This window comes from Mauremys reevesii, linkage group 2 (genome assembly GCF_016161935.1).
Source record: "Mauremys reevesii isolate NIE-2019 linkage group 2, ASM1616193v1, whole genome shotgun sequence".
Lineage (NCBI taxonomy): Eukaryota > Metazoa > Chordata > Testudines > Geoemydidae > Mauremys > Mauremys reevesii.
The window spans coordinates 241,273,820-241,294,695 of record NC_052624.1 but is presented as its reverse complement, the minus strand read 5'-3'; the positions used below and the strand labels follow the sequence as shown (position 1 = coordinate 241,294,695).

The window sequence follows — 20,876 nt, the reverse complement described above, 5'->3', positions numbered from 1 at the left end:
AGGCAAACTGGGTAATAAATTCATACTGGTCAGGGTTTCTATCAGGGCAGGACGATTCAGTTCTTAAGACCTGGGTTGGGGGATACTTTGGCTGTAGCCTCTCTATTGTTGGTTCCTGCAGTGGCTGGCCAAAGCCTGCATGTAACTGCAACTGGGTGTGTCCCTACCTGTGTGAATTCTGGAGGAAGTGTAGGCCTGGAAGCAGTCTATAGCTTAGAGCAGCACAGTGCTGAGAGGGAGCCCAGGCTGGTGAGTCAGAGAGCTCAGTGGTACCACACTTCCAGGTTGCACCCTGGGGGGAACCTTTCACAGTGTACATTGGTGAGGGGGCTCTCCCCAAATGTTGTTTACTGTCTGTGGGAAATGGGTATTTCACACTAATGGGAAAAAGGGGTCTTGAAGTTCAACTCATTAGTAAATTTAGGTTTTATGACCCCCAATCCAGCAAAGTATTCAAGCACATGCTTCACTTTTACTATTATTAGATGTTCTTGTGCTTTGTGACACATGGTAACCCAGTCTTTCAACCTCCAGCTGTTAAATGCCTGTTCTTGCTCTGTTATAGTCCATTTCCATGACAGCAACATATTTCTCCATGGTTTTCTTATGTTATCTCTTGTCCTGCTCTTTTCTGTATGTGATCCAATTGTTTCTCAGTAATTCCATCATTTGACTTCCATGTTAGTTTTTGATTCCTGATACTGAAGAGTTTCCCCCCCCAATACACAGGTGATATGTACTGCACCGCTTAATGAATCTTTCACCATTGTCTATTTGTCCCTCAGTTCTATGATTACCTGTTTATCATGATCTGTTTAGGTGTGTAACACTGGTTAACAGTTACTTTAGCATGATTTGTAACAAAATGTTCTCTTATAAATTTTGTAAGTCAACTAGTTTCCATTCCTGTAGCACTCAAGTTGCCTTTTTGTTAAGTAGTCCAGCTCCCTCTGCATCAGTATCATCTTGTCTTCCTGAATAAAATATTGTTATACTGTCTGAATGAAGTCTTCCACATCCAGTCCATCTCAGTTTGCTCACTCCAAGAATACTAATATTAAACTGAGTCATTTTTCTATCTACTTGACTCAGTTTCCCAGTGCCCCACATGATTCTCACTTTCACATACACAATTCTAGTTTTAGCTGTTAGGTTATCTTTAGGGCCCTACCAAATTCAGAGCCAGGAAATGTGTGTCACGGACTGTGAAATCTGGTCTCCCCTGTGAAATCTGACTAGTGTAGGATCAGTTGTGGTATTGCGACCCTTACTTTTGTGCTGCTTCTGGCTGTGGTGCTACCTTTAGAACTGGGCACTTGGCCAGCAGCCACCACTCTCCAGCCAGCTGTGAAGGCAGTGCAGAAGTGAGGTTGGCAAGACACCCCACAATATCCTTGTGACCCCCAGTTTGAGAAACACTGACTTCAAGACTTTACAAATATACATAGTCTAATGAGGACCATTGCTCCACCCAAAAATGACCACAGTTGATGACTCTAGACATCGTGTAGTGAAGTTTTTCAGATCCAGCTCAATCCTGAAAATCCATAAATTTTTGGGGCAGCCCCGGAGACAATGCCAGGTAGGGTTACCATGTACTCCCTTTTGCTCATTGATGGAGAATTTGAGAGGTTGGTATGCTGGGGCATTTTTGTCCATCCTGGCGACATGGCTGTAAAGCATGCAATGCCACTTTTGAGTATGATGAGCGACTAAAGGAAGGCCAGATCTTTGTGAGAATGTGACGTTTTGCACGTCAGATGACTATGCTCAGGATTTGGTGTGACGGAGCATATAGAATGCCTCTAGCCATTCCAGGCTGAAAAACCTTGCTGAATCAGAGCCCTTGTCAGCAGCTGTAATTGATGCAATTTTGAAAGAATGAGCTGGATTCTGTTCTCTGTGAAGCCAGTATAAATACAGCATCACTGCACTGAGTCAGTTGCATGTTTGGTGACAAGAAAATAGGATCTAATTCCTTCCAGTATGTCTGCATCCCCCTCTATACACACACTTGTAACTCTTTTATTTTAGGTTTGCCGAATAAATAATTGTTCCTGTGCAGACTAATGGATAATCAGAACTTGAAAATTAAGTTCTCTCTTTTTTGCTAAGTAAAGTTTGGCCAGGGTCAAACTTCCTGCCATTTTACTGCTAATAACACTTGCTCCCTTCTCAGATTTGCATATATCACTGGCTTAAGAGGTGTATATTCATCAACTGAAGATCGGCTCTGATATAATATCACAGCATTGGCTGTGGTTCTGTGTACATGTGTATGTCTCTCTCTCTCTCTCTCTCACACACACACACACACACACACACACACACACACAGCTGTTGTTCATTGGCAAGACAAATAATCAATCTAATTCCTTCTAGGGCAGGCCTGCACAACTCGTAAAGCAGTGAGGGCCATATTACTCTAAAGAAAACAGCTGAGGGCCAAACCCCCCCGGCCCCGCTGAAACACCCCCCCCCCAACACATTCCCTGCCCCAGTGCCGCCTGGCCCCATGGAAACAACTCCCCCCCCCAAAGTATAAAGCCTCGCTGCCACTGCTCAGCTCGTCATCCCCCCCCATGAACTAAGGGGAGGGGAAAAGGGGACAGTGTGAAAGGATTGGATGTGACTGTCCAACACACAAACACAGGGGCCACAGGGAGCCCGGGGGGGAGGGGGACAGTGTGATAGGGGCTGGGGAGGGGGAAGGTCCCTGGACCAGGGAAGGGGGCAGCAGTCAGGGCAGGGCAGGTGCAACACACACACATACGCACACACACACACCCCTCCCTCCGGGATTTCCTGGCTGCCCATAGACAGTTCACCCCCCCGCCCCCCACGGAGGCCACCCTGGGACCAACCAGTGCAGTATCCTTCATGGGGGGGGGGGTATCTGCCCAGTCCCCCCAATCCCTCCGAGCTGCAGCTCGAGCCCAGGCCAGGCGCCCCTCCCCTTGCTCGGCACTTAGCGGCTCTGCCTCGTGCCCAGCGCTTCCCGACTCAGCAGGCCCCGGAAGTGACGCACCTGCTGTATGCCAGGCTGGGGAAGTGGGAGACGGAGAAACATGCGGTTCTGGCCGTTAGGGTAGTTGGAGCACGGCATGCATGGGGCTGAGAGGCGGGGCCCCCCCGGGCAGAGGACAAACCCAGCAGCCCCACCCCGCTGCTTGCCCACGGGCTGCACAGTGAGCCCATATGGGCTGCATGCGGCCCGGGGGCTGCATGTTGTGCAGGCCTGTTCTAGGGCTTTATATTGAATACAACATTAATTTCCAGGGAGGTAAGACCAACTGATTTATTCATTTGCTGAAATATTTCACTTTGTCCAAGCTTTATTTTAAATCCTGCTTGAACTCCAACAGTATCTAGTGCCAGATACCTGCCCCTCCTGTAGCTCATTTACACCACTTTTGTGGTGTAAGTGGTCCATAAGGTCTCCCTGGGGTATTCCCCCAGGACAGAAGCAAAGTTAAGCTTAGAGTCCAATTCTCTTTCAGCCCCTGAATAGAGGCATGCTGGGGCCATGGCTGGAGGAATAAAGAGGAGTATCCCTACTGCTCTCTGGCTGTTACAGATTGTGGAACAACTTATTTGAAAGTAGGCAAGGGTGCACTAGCCCCTGGAACAATGCAGAATCCGAATGGCACAAATAGATCTTAAAAGGCACCTTAGACCTCACTCTGCCTGGGTAGTGTCTTCTGAGCTGTAACTTCTGAAAGTTGAGCATAGAATTTGGCCTCTTATATGCAGCCTACACAGATCCCTGTGATGCTAAAAAAGAGCATGTCTGCTGAGTGATTCAGGGAAATGTATTTTAAAAGGACTCTGTGCAGCTTTTTAAACAGGCCTCTTCTAACAACGTGTTTGCATGCCAAAAAAAGCAAAAGCAAGTATCTTTGTTGTGACTGGGAACTATTGTAAATGCTTGTGCTGTCACAAAATATAGCTGCAAGCAATACCAACATACATTAGCAGGTGGATGAACTGACAACAGCTTTCACTCACTTTCTGCTTCACTTTGCATTTTTTTCCCAGACAAATGTAAAAATACTGATTTCTACAGACATTTGTATCCTACCTGGTATTCCTAGTTAACTTGTTAGCATGCAGTGAGCCAAGGGGAGAAATTACTACTTCTCTCATCACAATCTTGTTCAGGTCTAATTCCTTTTGAGCAGTCCAGGGCATCAACTGATGTAAACTGTCATAGCTCTATTGACTTCAACTGAGGATCTGCCTCTTCATTCTAAACATATCACACCTTGAGCTTTTAAACTTACTTGCGTGATATTATCAAATGTTGGCTCAGCTGTTTGGAGGAGAAGCATTTGAATCACCACGTCCAAACCTAAAACAAAAGAGCAGAAGAAATTACTCAAAATTTTAAAACTTAATACAAATGACAGAAGCAGCAGAAAAGTGAGTGGGTGAAATATTCTTAGTCGATTATAGCTACAGTGAATGATGTCACTAGTTAGGGGCTAACCCAAAGCCCAAGGAAGCCAATGGGAATCTTTCTATTCACTTCACAAACCAGATACTCAGGTAGGGGAAAGCGCTAACTTGTTCAATATATTGCCAATTGATTCTCTATTTATGCAACCTCTGGCTCTGACTAAAGAAAATTACTTTGGAATTTCAATAATTTATCAAGAGGCCCTCCCATTGGTAGTATAAACCAAATGAATTTAATAAATGCTTTAATCCCACTAGTGGTTGCGATAATAGAACTATATTTTCCACATATAATAAGACAGACAGGGAGATTCATGGATTTTAGGAGGGAAAATACTGATCCCCGTTTAATGCTAAAACATAATGGATATAGAAGTTAAAAAGAAAAGGGCAAGAAAGCAGTCCTGCCAAACCACCTTTGTAAATGAGATGGAATCTGTTAATTGCCCACTCAGACCTATTCTAATCTTGGCCACTGTTTGTCTGCGAAGAGCTCTTAAAAACAAAAACAAACAAGAAAAACCTGCAGATCTATTCCAGGTACCCCCAATTTACCCCACAGATGGTCCCTTTCAATAGAATCAAAGGATGATTTTATTTAGGGGGAGGGATAGCTCAGTGGTTTGAGCATTAGCCTGCTAAACCCAAAGCCGTGAGTTCAATCCTTGAGGGGGCCATTTAAGATTCTGGGGCAAAAATCAGTACTTGGTCCTGCTTGTGAAGGCTAGGGGCTGGACTCAATGACCTTTCAAGGTCCCTTCTAGTTCTATTATCAATAAAAGCTGCATACAGTTCCCCCTCATCCTTAGGAGGCACATATTTGTAGATTAAATAAGAATGAATAATACAATTATCTGTAATTGAGTGGCCATTTCAGAAACCAGATGGTTCCTGAGCAAATAATTTATTTTTTCTGCCCAATCCTCTAATGTTCCCAAAAAATATCTGGTGAAAATTTTTAAAGCAATGTCCAATAAACTGATTGGGGAATAATTCCCCAGGTTTCTCCTATCCCCTTTTTTGTGTGAAGTAGATTGATAATACCAGTAGCCTAACCTGAGTGGAAAATCTGTGCATTATTTATATCAAGAACAGGTGCCCACCAGTCAATGTTCTCCTTAAATATTTCTGCAGGAATAAAAATATTTCCCTGGCACTCAGATTAGCAGCGCAAATGCCAATGCAGGCTCCCTTATAGACTTGAATTCCAGCTGCTAACCTGAGTTAAAACCAGAGCTGCTTCGTCTTCACTGCTATTTGAACCCAAGTTAACACACTTCCCCCTCCCCACCCCCAGTGTGGACATACCCATTATGAATTTTTGAAATTATTTATATATAGTATTCCCATATATATTACTATGCATGTTTCTGTATGCTCCCATATGCTAATCCTCTAATTTTATATGGTGGTTTCACTATTGTCTATTAGCATGATGATTTTATTATTCAGAAGGCTTGTCAATCAATTTATCACATGGTAATCACTACTACATATTTGGTGTGTACATACAGTGATAGAGGAATTCATCATATACTTCTGGGCTCATTACCTGCTCTTTAGAACATTAATCCATCACCCGGGACTTATTAGAACATTCTAAACTCCTGGTCACTCTCAGACACTTTAAAAAAAAGTATATCAGCCTCTTTCTCCATCTGAATATGGAAATTTCCCTCCACAAAATTACACCTCCCAAATTCCAGGAAGGGTCAGATACTGCTCTGCACCAGTAATAGCTTTTCTTCACATGAATGTACCACAACTTTAAAGTCTGTTGTTTTGCAGCCCTGAGTGACTATAAATATATGCTTTATACACCCTTTCCCATGGGTATCTCACCTTACTTAAGCCTTAGAGACAGTGCTAGAGACACTTACTTTTCTGCATAAAGCTTGCTCAGTACAAGTAATTCCATTGAAGATAGTTGGATTACTAACATAAGAATGACCCACATGAGGTTTTGCAGCCATGAGTTCATCACTTATGAAAGAAAAATATTTTTTCCTCTCCCTGCACCCCATTAAAAACAGAAAATTTTGAATAGAAATTTAAATTACATCAAATTTTTGATGGAAAATTTTGACCTGTGCTATCATATAGAAATTCATTCTGATATACAGAGACAGCAGGTCTAAACTTGGCCCTTTTGAAGTCAATGATAAAACTTCCATTGACTTCAATAGGGTCACCCACTATACCAGGGGTAGGCAACCTATGGCACGCGTGCCAAAGGCGGCACACAAGCTGATTTTCAGTGGCACTCACACTGTCCGGGTCCTGGCCACCGGTCTGGGGGGTTCTGCATTTTAATTGAATTTTAAATTAAGCTTCTTAAACATTTTAAAAACCCTTATTTACTTTACATACAACAATAGTTTAATTATATATTATAGACTTATAGAAAGACCTTCTAAAAACATTAAAATGTATTACTGGCACATGAAACCTTAAATTAGAGTGAATAAACGAAGACTCGGCACACTGCTTCTGAAAGGTTGCCAACCCCTGCACTATACTGTAAAATATAAGCTCAACCAATTAGAGTTCTACATTTTCTGACTTCTAATTTCTGCAGAGTGCAGAAATAGCCTCACATACTCTCACTAGTTTATAGAAGATCCTACATGTGCCTAATCCTATGTAGGGTGTGCTGTTCAGGATCAATTTCTGCCCTTTGGTTCTGTTTTCAAACACAGTCCTAAACAGCACAAACATTTGAAAATAGAGCCCAAAGAGGCTATTTAACCTCTGTTGTACAGATTTCAGTTTTTTTCTCCAAGATCCACAAATCTCTTAAATACTTCTTCCTTGGGTTGAAAAACCAGGCAAACAATACCAGTCTGTTGGGCCTTCATCTTATAAAGTGACTTGCAGTTATTATAGTAAATTCCATAATGCCAGAAAACCCTTCCGGATATGACTTCAATAATGCTTTTAAAGCACACAAAAGTTACAAAACTTTAAAAAGAGTTAGCAGGATGACCTCAGGTTCATGTTTTATATGCCTTCCATATTGCAGCAGCAAGCCCTATCAAGCTCTCTTTATATCTCTATACAGAAAAGGACAATAAAGGTCAAGAAAACAGAATGAATGAATAAACAAACTTGGAAAATGTTTAAACTTGACCAACTCAGTATATGTAGCTCACTTCATCTAGAACTTTGGATCAATGCAGCTCCTAGAACTGCCTGAATGTAATGGCCCAGTTCAGTCTCCAGTAGTCAGTATTCTACAAAAACAAAGGCTACAGATACAATTAGTAATTTACATTATGCCTTTTATAATAGCCAGTTGTGGACTATATTCAGCAGATTTACTCAACCTTATTTATAAATGCTTCTTGGTCACTTCCTATCAACTCTTGCTGAACATTTTGTCAGACACAGTCATCAGAGGTTAATTTATATTATTGCCCAGCTATGTTTTTAATCTTTGCAATATACTAAGCTTTTCTTATCTGTACATGTGCTAGCCAGCATAGCCAAGTCCATTTCAATGGAATTAAATCTGCAATAGGTAAAGAGTGCACTGTTAAAGGATGTGTCATAATTTTAGTAAGAATGGGCCAAATTCACAAGGAGGCCTTGGGCATTGCAGCACCTTATTTTTAGGTACACTGCCACCTAGTGGACTTCACAACACCAAACTGAGGCAGCCAGGCTCCTGACACAATGCAGTGGGAGAGTTTGGTATCTAAGAAAGGTATTGACAGAAGCCAGCACACTGAGCAAGGAGCTGCCTAAACTAGCCAGAAGGAAATGCTGTGGAGTGGTGTCTGGCCCGTTTGGCCCTACATATTTACCCTATTATCTTAATTGTGAACAGCGAGTGAAAGTTCATAAAAATATCACAGGAACAAGTGTTGATGGGAAAAGGTAAAAAAGGGAGACAAAGATTGAATTAATCAAAACAAAAAGGCTTACTAACATAACTCAAGGACAGTGTTGAGATCATGCCTACTAAACAAAAGTAGTGTGGGCCTGAAACAAATCAATAAATCAAAACTGATGTGTCACAAAACGGACCTAATTGGTAAATAAAATATTATTCCAACCACCACTCCCTTTTGGGGTCCTCAGAAAGAGACTTTTGGGAGAAAAGATGAACAGACAGATGAACACAGATGGTGGCTAATTTAAAGAAGATAAGGAAGCAAGCTTCACCATTATGGCTGCCATGCTCACCATCTCCTGAGACCCCAGAACTTCATCCTAAACCTGAGAGATGAACTGACAAAATCAGGTCAGAGAGAAGGACCCACATGACAACTGTCTCCACTGGTTCCAGTTAAATCCCAAACACCATCTGGGATGTAAGACTTTGTCTCTCCTCCCTCCACCCATGTGTCCTTTTCCTTCCATACTTTATTTCTTCTTTTTCCTATCTCTCTCCTTTTTCCTTGTGTCTAATAAGAGCCTGGCTTAGTCAGCCAAAACTGTATGTTTTGCAACACTGCTGTAAGCCTGTGACCAAAAAGGCAGCTAAATGTAATAATATACTAGTGTCAGGCTAGCTAGGGTAAGTTTTCAAGTCTCGGAGTGGGTGATAAAACTGTGTGCTGTGCCTGTGTTTCTCCAACAGTGAGTTTGCAAGTGAGAGTCAATACCGGAGACAGAAGCTGCATTTTCTATCATTACTGTTCTTTTTTCCGCCCTTTTGTGTGTGTTTGTCTTGTTCTGCCTTCTAGAAAATTGGATTAGACTTTAACAACAGCCGCCACCATGACAGCTCTAGCCCATCTCAAATAACTCCTTTTCTCTTTCCCCAAAAGGCCAATTATTACTATCTAAGAGACTGTCAAACATTAGGGGGACATTCTTTCTAAAGACTCTCTCCAGCTAATGGGAAAGGGAACAAGGAATGTTGTTATATTGAACGCCTTAATACTTTACTTTCCAAATGCTTTAACTGTTTTTCCTTCTTTCTGTATCTTTAATAAAAGGGTTAAAGGATTTGTAATAGTATGTTTGCCATGGCACTAAACAGGCAGAGACCTCTGCATTCCAAACCCCAAAACTTGTTCATGTTGCAATTTTAAGTAGTGACAGGGTCATGTTCACATCTTTGACTCTTTAGGCCCATTTTTCCATCTAGTTAATACAAGTTTAAGTCCCACCCCTCTATGGGAGTTAGGCACGTAACTGTGGGTTGGAGGGAACGGAATCTTCTCCTGGAATTGTACACCTAAGCTAGGTCAGCCCTTTCTTGCGAAACTACCCCCTCCCCAGCGCCTCATATCCAATAATCCAGTGGTTAGCACACAGTGCATTGATACACAGATACCCTCCCACCAACAGCACAAGAAGAAGAACTCCACATGGACTCCTCCTGAGGGTCGAAATGACAGTTTGGACCTATGCATAGAATGCTTCCGCCAACGTGCACAGGCAGAAATTGTGGAAAAATAATATCGCTTGCCTCATAACCTAAGTTGTGCAGAACGCAATGCCATCCACAGCCTCAGAAACAACCCTGACATTATAATCAAAGAGACTGATAAAGAAGGTGCTGTTGTCATTATGAACAGGTCTGACTACCAAAAGGAGGGTGCCAGACAACTCTCCAATATCAAATTCTACAGGCCAGTTCCCTCTGATCCCACTGAGGAATACACTAAGAAACTGCACCATCTACTCAGGACACTCCCCACACTAACACCAGAACTCAACATACCCTTAGAGCCCTGACAAGGGTTATTCTATCTACTACCCAAGATCCACAAACCCAGAAATCCTGGACACCCCATCATCTCGGGCATTGGCACTCTCACTGAAGGACTGTCTGGATATGTGGACTCTCTACTCAGACCCTATGCCATCAGCACTCCCAGCTACCTCCATGACACCACTGATTTCCTGGGAAAACTACAATGCATTGGTGACCTTCCAGAAAACACCATCCTAGCCACCATGGATGTAGAGGATCTCTACACAAACATCCCACACACAGATGGAATACAAGCTGTCAAGAACAGTATCCCTGATGATGCCACAGCACAACTGGTTGCTCAGCTCTGTGCCTTTATCCTCACACACAACTATTTCAAATTTAATAACAATATATACCTCCAGATCAGTGGCACCCACAATATGGCACCCGCATGGCCCCGCAATATGCCAACATTTTTATGCCTGACCCGGAACAACGCTTCCTCAGCTCTCGTCCACTCATGCCCCTTGTCTATCTATGCTACATTGATGACATCATCATCTGGACCCATGGGAAGGAGACTCTGGAAAAATTCCACCATGATTTCAACAGCCTCCACCCCACCATCAACCTCAGCCTGGACCAATCTACACGGGAGGTCCACTTCCTAGACACCACGGTGCAAATAAGTGATGGTCACATTAACACCACCCTATACCGAAAACCCACCGACTGTTATGCCTACCTTCATGCCTCCAGCTTTCATCCCGGACACACCACACGATCCATTGTCTACAGCCAAGCACTGAGGTACAACCGCATCTGCTCCAACCCCTCAGACAGAGACCAACACCTACAAAATCTTCACCAAGCATTCTCAAAACTACGATACCTGCATGAGGAAATAAGGAAACAGATCAACAGAGCCAGATGTATATCCGGAAGCCTTCTACTGCAAGACAAGCCCAGGAAAGAAACCAACAGAACTCCACTGACCATCACATATAGTCCCCAGCTAAAACCCCTCCAATACATCATCAGGAATCTACAACCCATCCTGGACAATGATTCCTCACTTTCACAGACCTTAGGTGGCAGGCCAGTTGTCCCCCACAGACAACCCGACAACCTGAAGCATATTCTCACCAGTAACTACACACCGCACCATAGTAACTCTAACTCAGGAACCAATCCATGCAACAAACCTCGATGCCAACTCTGCCCACATATCTACACCAGCGACACCATCACAGGATCTAACCAGATCAGCCACACCATCACCGGTTCATTCATCTGCACGTCCACCAATATAATATACGCCATCATATGCCAGCAATGCCCCTCTGCTATGTACATCGGCCAAACTGGACAGTCCCTATGTAAAAGGATAAATAGACACAAATCAGATATTAGGAATGGCAATATACAAAAACCTGTAGGAGAACATTATAAATCTGCTATTGTATGTCCAGGGAGATTGAAGGTAGCCATCCTGCAGCAAAAAACTTCAGGACCAGACTTCAAAGAGAAACTGCTGAGCTTCAGTTCATCTGCAAATTTGACACCCTCAGCTCAGGATTAAACGAAGACTGAATGGCTAGCCAACTACAAAAGCAGTTTCTCCTCCCTGGGTGTTCACACCTCAACTGCTAGAAGAGGGCCTCATCCTCCCTGATTGAACTAACCTCATTATCTCCAGCCTGATTCTTGTTTGCATATATATACCTGCCTCTGGAAATTTCCACTACATGCATCCGACGAAGTGGGTATTCACCCATGAAAGCTCATGCTCCAATACGTCTGTTAGTCTATAAGGTGCCACAGGACTCTTTCCTCCCTTGGAATGTGGTTAATGCAGGTTCAAATCCAGAGTCTGCCTGATCTATAGGCAGGATTTTTACCCAAGTCTCCACCCTTCCAAGTGAGTGCCTTAACAAGTGTGCTATAGGGTCATTCTCACGATCTCTGGCCCAAAGAATATTTAATTGTTTATGCAAAGAGGAACAGCTTCAATAGGAGAATGAGAAAGACCCACCCCAGAATCCTTATAGGGCACTCCTTTGGCAGGTGGGAGACTTGGGTTCAAGTTCCTTCTCCAAATCAGTCCTGTGGTCTATAAGGTGCCACAGGACTCTTTGCCGCTTTTACAGATCCAGACTAACACGGCTACCCCTCTGATACAAATCAGAAGGAGTAGGGATCTGAATCTGGATCTCTCCCATTCCTGAGAAGAGCTCCAACCACTAGGCTGTTGGGTATAAGGAGGACAGCATCTCCTCCTGCGCTGTGTTTTGTGGGGGGGTTAGACATATTCTAAGCACTCCTGTGGGATTTGGCCTCACAGGTGCGAGATAATCCCTTGCCTATCTAATCTTAATCCCACCAGGGGTTAGGTGGATTTGTACATATCCACCAACACACATGTATGTGCATAAGGGACTTTACCAGCAGAAACTTAAGCCCTTAGGGACTTTAAGTGCCTACAGGGTTAAGTGACAGCTAAGCAGAGGTTTTGTGAATGCCAGTGACATCTAGATGTTGGACTTAAGCAGCTAGCTGCCCCTTTAGATGCCTAAGTCTCCCTTGTGAAGCTAGTCCAGTGTGACCTATAGGAACAGGACCAACGGTTTCTTCCTCACCACTAGCTATAGTAACATCTCAAAGCTAGAAATTGGATTCATAATAGGGATGATCTGTTCCTTTACCTCTTGCAAACACAATTTTTTACTGAAACATTTTTAGATGAAAACATGAATAATATTATTGGACTCTGCGAACGTGTGGGTTTTGATATTTTATGTAAACATACACTGGTTTCATTTTAAAAGTTCATTCTAGTTCTAAAGATATTACCCAATTCTACAGTTAGTCCCCATTTTAGATACAGAAAACATCACTGAAAATGGTAATATTTCTGAAATCGGAATGAACTTTTTTTTAGTGCACCCATTACCTCACATTATTGACAGTGCCCCTTAAACCACAATGTATTCCCTGTTTTGGGCTTTGCTCTCCTTTGTGTTCTAACAATTCCTGACTACAGCTAAACCTTTTCTCCAGGAGGCAGAATCTTTCATTCTTTAAAGGCTTAGTACAATCAGAGTATTCCTTATCATCTTGCAAACTTGAGCTTTAGGAATATAGTTTGAGAGCTTGAGTTTTGCTATTTTTAATCATGCCAATAATGCACTGATATTGTTATGTATAAATAACCTGACCAGCTCTGACAGCCTTTACAAGATATACCCCTAGTTTTAGAATCTCTTTTCAAACCTGACCCAGCAGGGCATCAAGCACCCCCAGCTTCATTAGAACCTGAGAATGCTCAGCATATCTTAGTGCATGGGAGAGGTTCAGGCCCTTGCTGGATCAGGCCTGTAATTTGTATGTGACTATAGCAGCAGCCTACCAGTGTATTCAGTTAACTGGAAAATTCTCAGTGCATCTGGGCATTTGCCTTGGATTCTACATTTACATCAATTATGCTATGGGATAATCAAACCTAGTCACTGCTAGCCCATATGGTTGTTTTCTGTACACTATAATAGCTAGCCATCACCCCCTTTTTTTTATTTTTCCCCTTTGTTATTTTATGTCCTGAAGCACTGGCTCAGTCGGTCAATTGCTTCAATCATTGCTAGTGCCAGAGGATAGAAAATAGCAGAGAAAAAAAATTACTGGATCATCAGGGAAGGCTGGCTGCACTTTTCAATACACTAATACTAGCATCACCAGCTGCATCCTGTCAAAGATTATATCAGCCAAGCAATCTGCCACACTTTAAAAATACGATGTGCGAATTCAAGGAAGAAGAAAAGATAATCTCATGATGAGGACACTTCTTGGAAGAATCTGCCTTGATGTACTGGTGGGGCTATGTATTCCCCCTATAAATAGATTGTAAATGAAGCACAGACATCACTAGGACCTTCATATCAGAGAGCTCTGTATTAAATCAATACTTTTTCCAAAGTAAGAGATTTTCTTTCCTGCCACTCATCCTTTTTCCTTGTTGGAAGACTTGCAAGTACCAATTTTGTGGCCTCTGCTGTCCAGCACAAATAGGCATTACCAAATAGCAGCGGGGAAAGGAAAATTCACAGTAAGAAAGGAACAGTGTATTTTCTGGCACCACTAAAAAGTCTTTTGAATATGTTTTTTCGGTGATGTCTGCAGAATGTATTTGATTGATCAATAGCCAATTGTCATGAAGCCCTTGGGCAAGAACAACATCTAAAAGACCCTTTAGCCAGGATAAGCTGCCAGGAGCTGTATGTAAATTAACGGACTACAGGGGTACAAAGGGACAAGCTGTAGATAAGCCATGGAATTGTTTTTCAGCTTCATATTACTGAATGTTTTGTTGTAGTTTCTTTTATTTATCATGTTTTGCTTGTGGATAGCTCTTGGTTTTAGAGGAATTGTTTACAATCCTGAAATATGGTGATAATTTAATGCATGACAGCATTTAAGACAGATATATTTTGAAGGCCAAGAAGTGTCCTCTGACTCATGCAATATCTCAGACTTTAAATTAGAGATCACTAAACGTATAGGTCTGCTTCATGAAATACTCAGTTCATTTCTGGAATCGTTATGATCACTAATAAAATGGATTTCTCTGAAATAAAACCCAGAATGTTTAGATTTGACTCACTGATCTAAAAAATACTTTAGCTGAACATGACATCATTTTATATTAAAGTGCTGCAGCTGCACAGAATGGATAACATGGAAAACAATTACAAAGAAAGAAACATGATCTTAAAAAATTAAATTGGATGATCTGATATTTGGTCGACTATGTAAAAATGGCTGTTCCTTAGGTGTATTCAGAGACATATTTATGGACTTGAGTGTAGATACAAAGTTTTTACTTCTTTATACTCCTGTTAGACCTCCAGAGCCAAAAAGCAAATTAGATTCTATTCTTTATTTAATGCCATTAGCATTTCTTACCAAGTTCTCATCAATTACATCTGTGCAATCTCATTGCCTTCAGTGTCTTAGGGCATAACCTGAAGGCAGTGAGTTTCAAAAGAGTTAAATAGGAAATGGTTTGCCCATCGCATGACAATTTTCAAGATTTCAGAATTTGTTCTGTCTTGGAATTGTGACAAAAAAAATCATAATCTCAAATTTTTGTCAATCAGAAAGAAAGAAATTCACATCAGGTCAACCAAAACATTGTTTTGATAATTTTTCAAAATGTTTTGGTTTGATTTTGACCTTTTTTCTACTTTACTATAAATTCATTTACATTTTTTAATGAAATGTCATTTTGAACTGAAAAGCAACCTTTTGTTTTGAAAATGTTGAAACGGGATATTGACAAATTTGAAACTTCTCAAAAAACAGGAACTTTTTTCAGGAAAGGGTTGTTTTTGACAAAATGTTAGTTTTGACAAACTGGCATTTTCCAGCGAAACAACAACAACAACAACAACAAAACATCAAAAAGTTTCTGACAAGCTCTAGTTTACAACTGTAATGGAATCCTACTGCAGAACTTTAGTGGTAGTGATGTGAGAAGGAAAGGACTCAGCTTAATTCTCAGATCCTAGGAACTTAGGTTTTCAAGGCTGGAAGTCAGAAAAGATTCTGTTTACTTGTAAACTGAAGTACAGATGTTAAATGACCTGCTCAAGGACACATGGCAAGTCAGTAGTATTGCTGGAGATAAAATCCAGGAGTCCTGACTCCTAGGCATGTGCTCCAGCTACTAGGTGTTTAGATTACTGTGATGAGGTTTATAAACCTCACACTAAGGCAGACACAGGGGAAGGGCTGGAGCAGGGAGGCCCCCAACAAGCCTGCTTCTGGGGAGAAGACCAGAATAAAGGGAGCCTTGGCAGCCCCAGTCAAGGGGCATGGCAGGGAGGGGAAGAGAGGCCAGTTCCTGGGGAAGTCCTGCAGAGCTGTAACAGGAGAGGAAGTTTCTACTGAGGGGACCTTGTTGTGCTCTTTCCTCTGCTCCTACACCCTCCCTCCCCCCCGCCCAAAAAGGGAGGAAGAACAGTTGGCAGAGGCAGAGGCTCAAGAAGGCCCCAGAGAATGGGGGTTTGAAGTGAAGACTAAATCCATGATGACCATGCCCCAAACTGAGATGCAAGGGCTGTAGGAAGTGGCCCAGGGAAAGATGGGCGAGTGATCCAGCCAGACACAGGGCAGGTGCATGCTGCTTCACTTTCAGGGTCCTGGGATGGGACCTGGTGGAGAGGGAGGTCCTGGGTCTCACCACACACCCCAGAGCTATGACTCCTGGCCCCTAAAGAGGTTAGAGCTGTGAGTTACCACTAACAAGACCAATCCAGCTAAAATCTCATCCAGAAATTAAACTGACAAAGACTGGAGTTGGAGGCCCAAAGCTGTTGGAGGCCTGCTGACGGCCCAAGTCACCATGCTACAGTTACATGATGGGTGCAATACAGAAGCCTGAATGACTAGAAAGCAATCACTAGATCACAATGCACCTAGAATTCAGCATACTGGTTAAGCTTTTCTAAACTAATTAATATTTGCTGTAACGTCTCCAAGAAGAGGAGATGTCTGCACTAGTGTTTGTTCTGAGCCCTTTACAGGATAGATTCTCATTTCAGACTTTTGCAGTCTATTTGGATTACATACTACAACTTTAAGTGGTTTGTTATTATACTAATTTTATAAATGAGAGAAAGTAAGGCACAAAGAAGTTAAATGGTTTGTCCAAGGTGACATAACAGGTCAGCAGCACAGTCAAAAGAAGAACCCATGTTTCTGGATTTCCAGTCTCCTCTAATGCCCAGTCTATAATGTATGACAAAACCTGTATTTGCGGTTCAATGGGTAAGTAAATTCACAACTGTAGATAGAGGGGAAAAGGGGACAGACTGCAGCACAAAATGTGACTACACAACATTTGTCCAGGTTTAGAGGCAGACTTGATGACAAGATGTCAAAAATAGAGTATATATATAAAAAAGAGAGAATTCATAATGCTGGGGGTGAAAGTGAAACACTGAATACAACAAACTGCAGTGGGTATCTGTACAGACAGGAAGAGGAAATCCAGGACAGCATCTGGAAGGGTATGCACTCTGGGCCATTACCAAAGCCCACTGAAGTCAATGAAAAGACTTCCAATGACTTCAATGGGCTTTGGACCAGGCATTCTGTACAGATACTTTAAGATATTCAGGACTATGTGAGGATTTCCATGGATTTTGATCGGCATGCTGGCAAAGCCAGTCCCCTCCATGTGGCTGCTAAATCCACCCACTGAGGCACCCTGTGTTGGATATGGCACCAGTTGATCCAAGGTGGGTTTTTTTTTCCATTTCATCATCTGCTTTTTTGTGCAGAAGGAAATGATTTGCTTCAAAGTAATGAAGATCTTGGCTACCTAGCAGTTCCTAGAAACAGACGAGAGAATACTTGGCACAAGAGAGAAGTGACTATAAATGATATTAGCAATGAGAATATAGATTGAGGGCTTTAAGTGAATTAGCCAAATAATGTTCAGTGGTTCATCATTCAGTTATTTTTGAAAGGTTATGGAAAAACTGAGGAGTTAGATTGAGAGGAAGAAGGAGTATCCTGCCTGTGGATTTTTCTGCAGTTAGAAATAGCACCAGTTCAGCAATCATTTTGGTAATCAGTTTAACTGAACCAGTGCTTTATCTGTAAGTGTAGACAAGGACAACCTAAAGTCAGCACCTGTTCAGTTAACCCCACATCACTTCAGCTGAACTGATTTCTGATAAAGCACCATTTCAACAATCAGTTAAGTATAGACGAAGACGCTCTCTGAAATTTATGGCTGTTTTTTCAGAAGAGCACAGCTCCCATTTAGTAACCTGGAAATTAAATGGCCAGATTCGGGAACTGCTGGGCGCTGCTTTTGAGATCTGACCATTACCAGTGAAAGCCATTTTTAAAAACAACAGATAGACCAAAGGAAAAAGAATTGTGGCAGTTACCATTCATTCATTAAGTATAATTTCAATCACACTAAAATACAGGGGGGAAAAACAAAGAGGCATGATTCTTTTTTGCTTTGCTCTTTGTGCCATCATTTACACTTGTGCAAATGGAGTGCAAAGTGGATCTAAAACACTACTAAAGAAGCATGGTAGCCTGTTACAACCACTTTATACAAGTATAAATGAATATACTAGATACAAGTCACTGGGGTATTAAGTCCAAAACTGCTAATGGAAGCATGCAAAACCAAAGGATTAGAGTAGCAAATATGGTGCCGAAGAAAGCAAGGTTGGTGAGGTAATATCTTTTATTGGACCAACTTTTGTTGGTGGGAGAGAAGCTTTTGAGCCATACAGAGTTCTTCTTTAGGTCTGGGAAAGGAGCTGCAGGAGGAACATTCTGGTAATTATAATCTAGTAAATTTCACTCAGTTATTAGAAAAATAATGGGTAAAAAAATCTGCACACTCAGAAAACAGAACCACGAGCACTGAACAAAATACGTTAATAAATCATGCAGATTTTATTTCCTTGTACTGACATCCAAAATTAGTGGACAAACACAACCTTTCATGATATGAAAACATAAATTCTCTATTTTACATTGTATAGCTGGATTTCAAAATATATTCTAAAGGCATTATTAATACGCTAAAGTCTATAAAAACAAATATATGGCTAATTCTGTCTTTTTGCCACAAATGAAGTTAGACAGACCCACTAAATGCAATTGGAAAGTGCTCATTTCAAAAATATATGGTCTCCTAGCTATCTTCCCATAGAAACTGTAAGGGAACTCTGGGATTTGCAGCTGTAAAGGGTTATTCAGATTCCTTAGGCATAATGTAACGTTTCTTCATTTTCCAGCAAATGCCTAAGGCCACATAAAATTTCTATTACAACAAGCAAAACTCCTCAATTTGTCATTGGCTAAGGCAGCAATGCTAAATCACATTCTGTGTTCCTGAAGAGCTCCTGGGAATGGAATGGTTCTCATCTGTGGAAATATACAGTATAATCTTTCCTATTAAGTGTGTCATTGTAAGATGACATTCAAAGGATGTGAAATGTACAAAAGGCACATTTCTCCATCTCAGTGCCGCTAATATATTATACACACACACACCCCCCGCTACAGAACCAAAGGACCAAACTATACTATAACATTTTAGCCAATATAATTAGTCTGTTTTTAATCTTAGCAACCCAAGGTCAGTGTAGAGGGGTGGCACACTTCTCTGGAGATCCCTTGATGGAGTGCATGTGCCTGGCCTTTCTCTCCCTGTAGCCCTCCTTGGACTCAGGTTGTTAATTAGCCTCATTATCTTTAAATAGTCTCATCCCTGGTATTGAGCCATACTCCAGGCTGCCCTGGAAACAATGTCCTCACCCTCTCTAGGTCTTTCTGGCCCCAGCTTTCCTGCTGGGCCACTAAAATAATTCAGTTCCCCTTCTGGGATGTATCAAATTCCCAGTCACTTCCCTGGCAGCCAGTGGGGGAGACTCAGGCCCACTCACTACTCCAGGTCCCAGCCCAGGGAGCCTACAGATACCAGCCATCCACTCTACCCCTTTAGCTATGCTGTGTTGGTGCTATGACTCCCTGAGCCACCTCCCCACAGCCCCAGCACATTCTTCGCCTTTACCTCAGGGGCTTTTCCTGGTTGAGTCCCAGCAGCCAAAAAGGAACTCCTCCTCACGCTCTCTGGTCTCTGCCAGCACTGCTCTGTCTGAGGTCCTGTAGCTCTCTCAGCCAGCCAAGCACACCATCCATGCTCCTCCAGCTCCAGCAAGAAACTGAACTTGCTCTGGCCCTGCACCTCTTTTTCAACTAGCCTACTTGGCCCTGATTGGCTGCCTCCCCTATAGCCTCTCTAGGCTGCTCGGAGGACCCCACTCTACTGTCTTTTGGGGGCACAGGGTGTGGTAAGACTGCAGGGGCCTCCAGAGGGTCTGATACACCCTATCACAGTCAATATAACAATGAAAGGTCTGGTTATTTTATCTCAATGGGACAGCCATAGCAACCATTGATTTCAGTGGATATTTGAGCTGGGCTTGTTTTTTTATGGGCTCTCTTTAGCACGCATCACCATAGTATCTAAGGGTGACATTCACTTGCAGAGTGGCAGGCCATTGCAATGCCATCTGTATGATTTAAACAAAGAGGTAGCCAAGTGGGAACATGGGCAGAGCACATTGGGTACCTGCATTCCCTCTATGTATCATGGAAAGGGGCTCAGCAGTAGCCCTGCACATGCTGGCATAAAAGGCCAGGAAAGGTTATGGCCATTGAAGAAGCCATGAGATCTGAATTCATTTTGTGCCTTTGGCATCAACACCCCACATAAATGGTGTGGAGGGGTTGTGGTTGCTGTTGTGGCCCATACACTGGGATAGCTTTTATTGGAGAGCAGTGCCTCAGTCCTTCTCATTGATCTAGCTGTCCGCATTTCCCTTACCAAACCCTACACATTACACCTGCATAGAACCTGATTGTTCAGGCTTTATGTACGTAGAATGTACTGCATTTCACGTGTTGCAATGTTACATATTTAACCTAATATAAAGCTTTTGCTGTTTCAGACTTTTTCCTTTTCATTATTTCAACTGTAGCATAACTGTAAACTCAAAATAGTTAATTCTACAATTAAGCCAGCAAGCAAGATAAACAGGAAAATAGTAAAGTCTGAACCCAGCTGGGGTACCCCCTGTATAATGGTTTCTGAGCAAGTCGACGGCTTCGACCTCCTTGGCACAGCGCTTCCCTAGAGCATTGAAGAGGAGATCTCAGGAATCCTCTC

At 42.3% G+C, this 20,876-nt stretch overlaps 1 protein-coding gene across 1 annotated transcript in view; it reads right to left on the bottom strand.

Moving 5' to 3' along the window:
- The window catches only part of CNBD1 (cyclic nucleotide binding domain containing 1), a 287,700-nt gene that overhangs the window by 31,878 nt on the left and 234,946 nt on the right, over positions 1–20,876 (bottom strand). Inside the window, exon 11 of the mRNA XM_039521942.1 lies at positions 4,284–4,351. Within this exon, the coding sequence (XP_039377876.1) occupies positions 4,284–4,351 (68 nt within the window). The remainder of the gene's footprint in view (positions 1–4,283; positions 4,352–20,876) is intronic.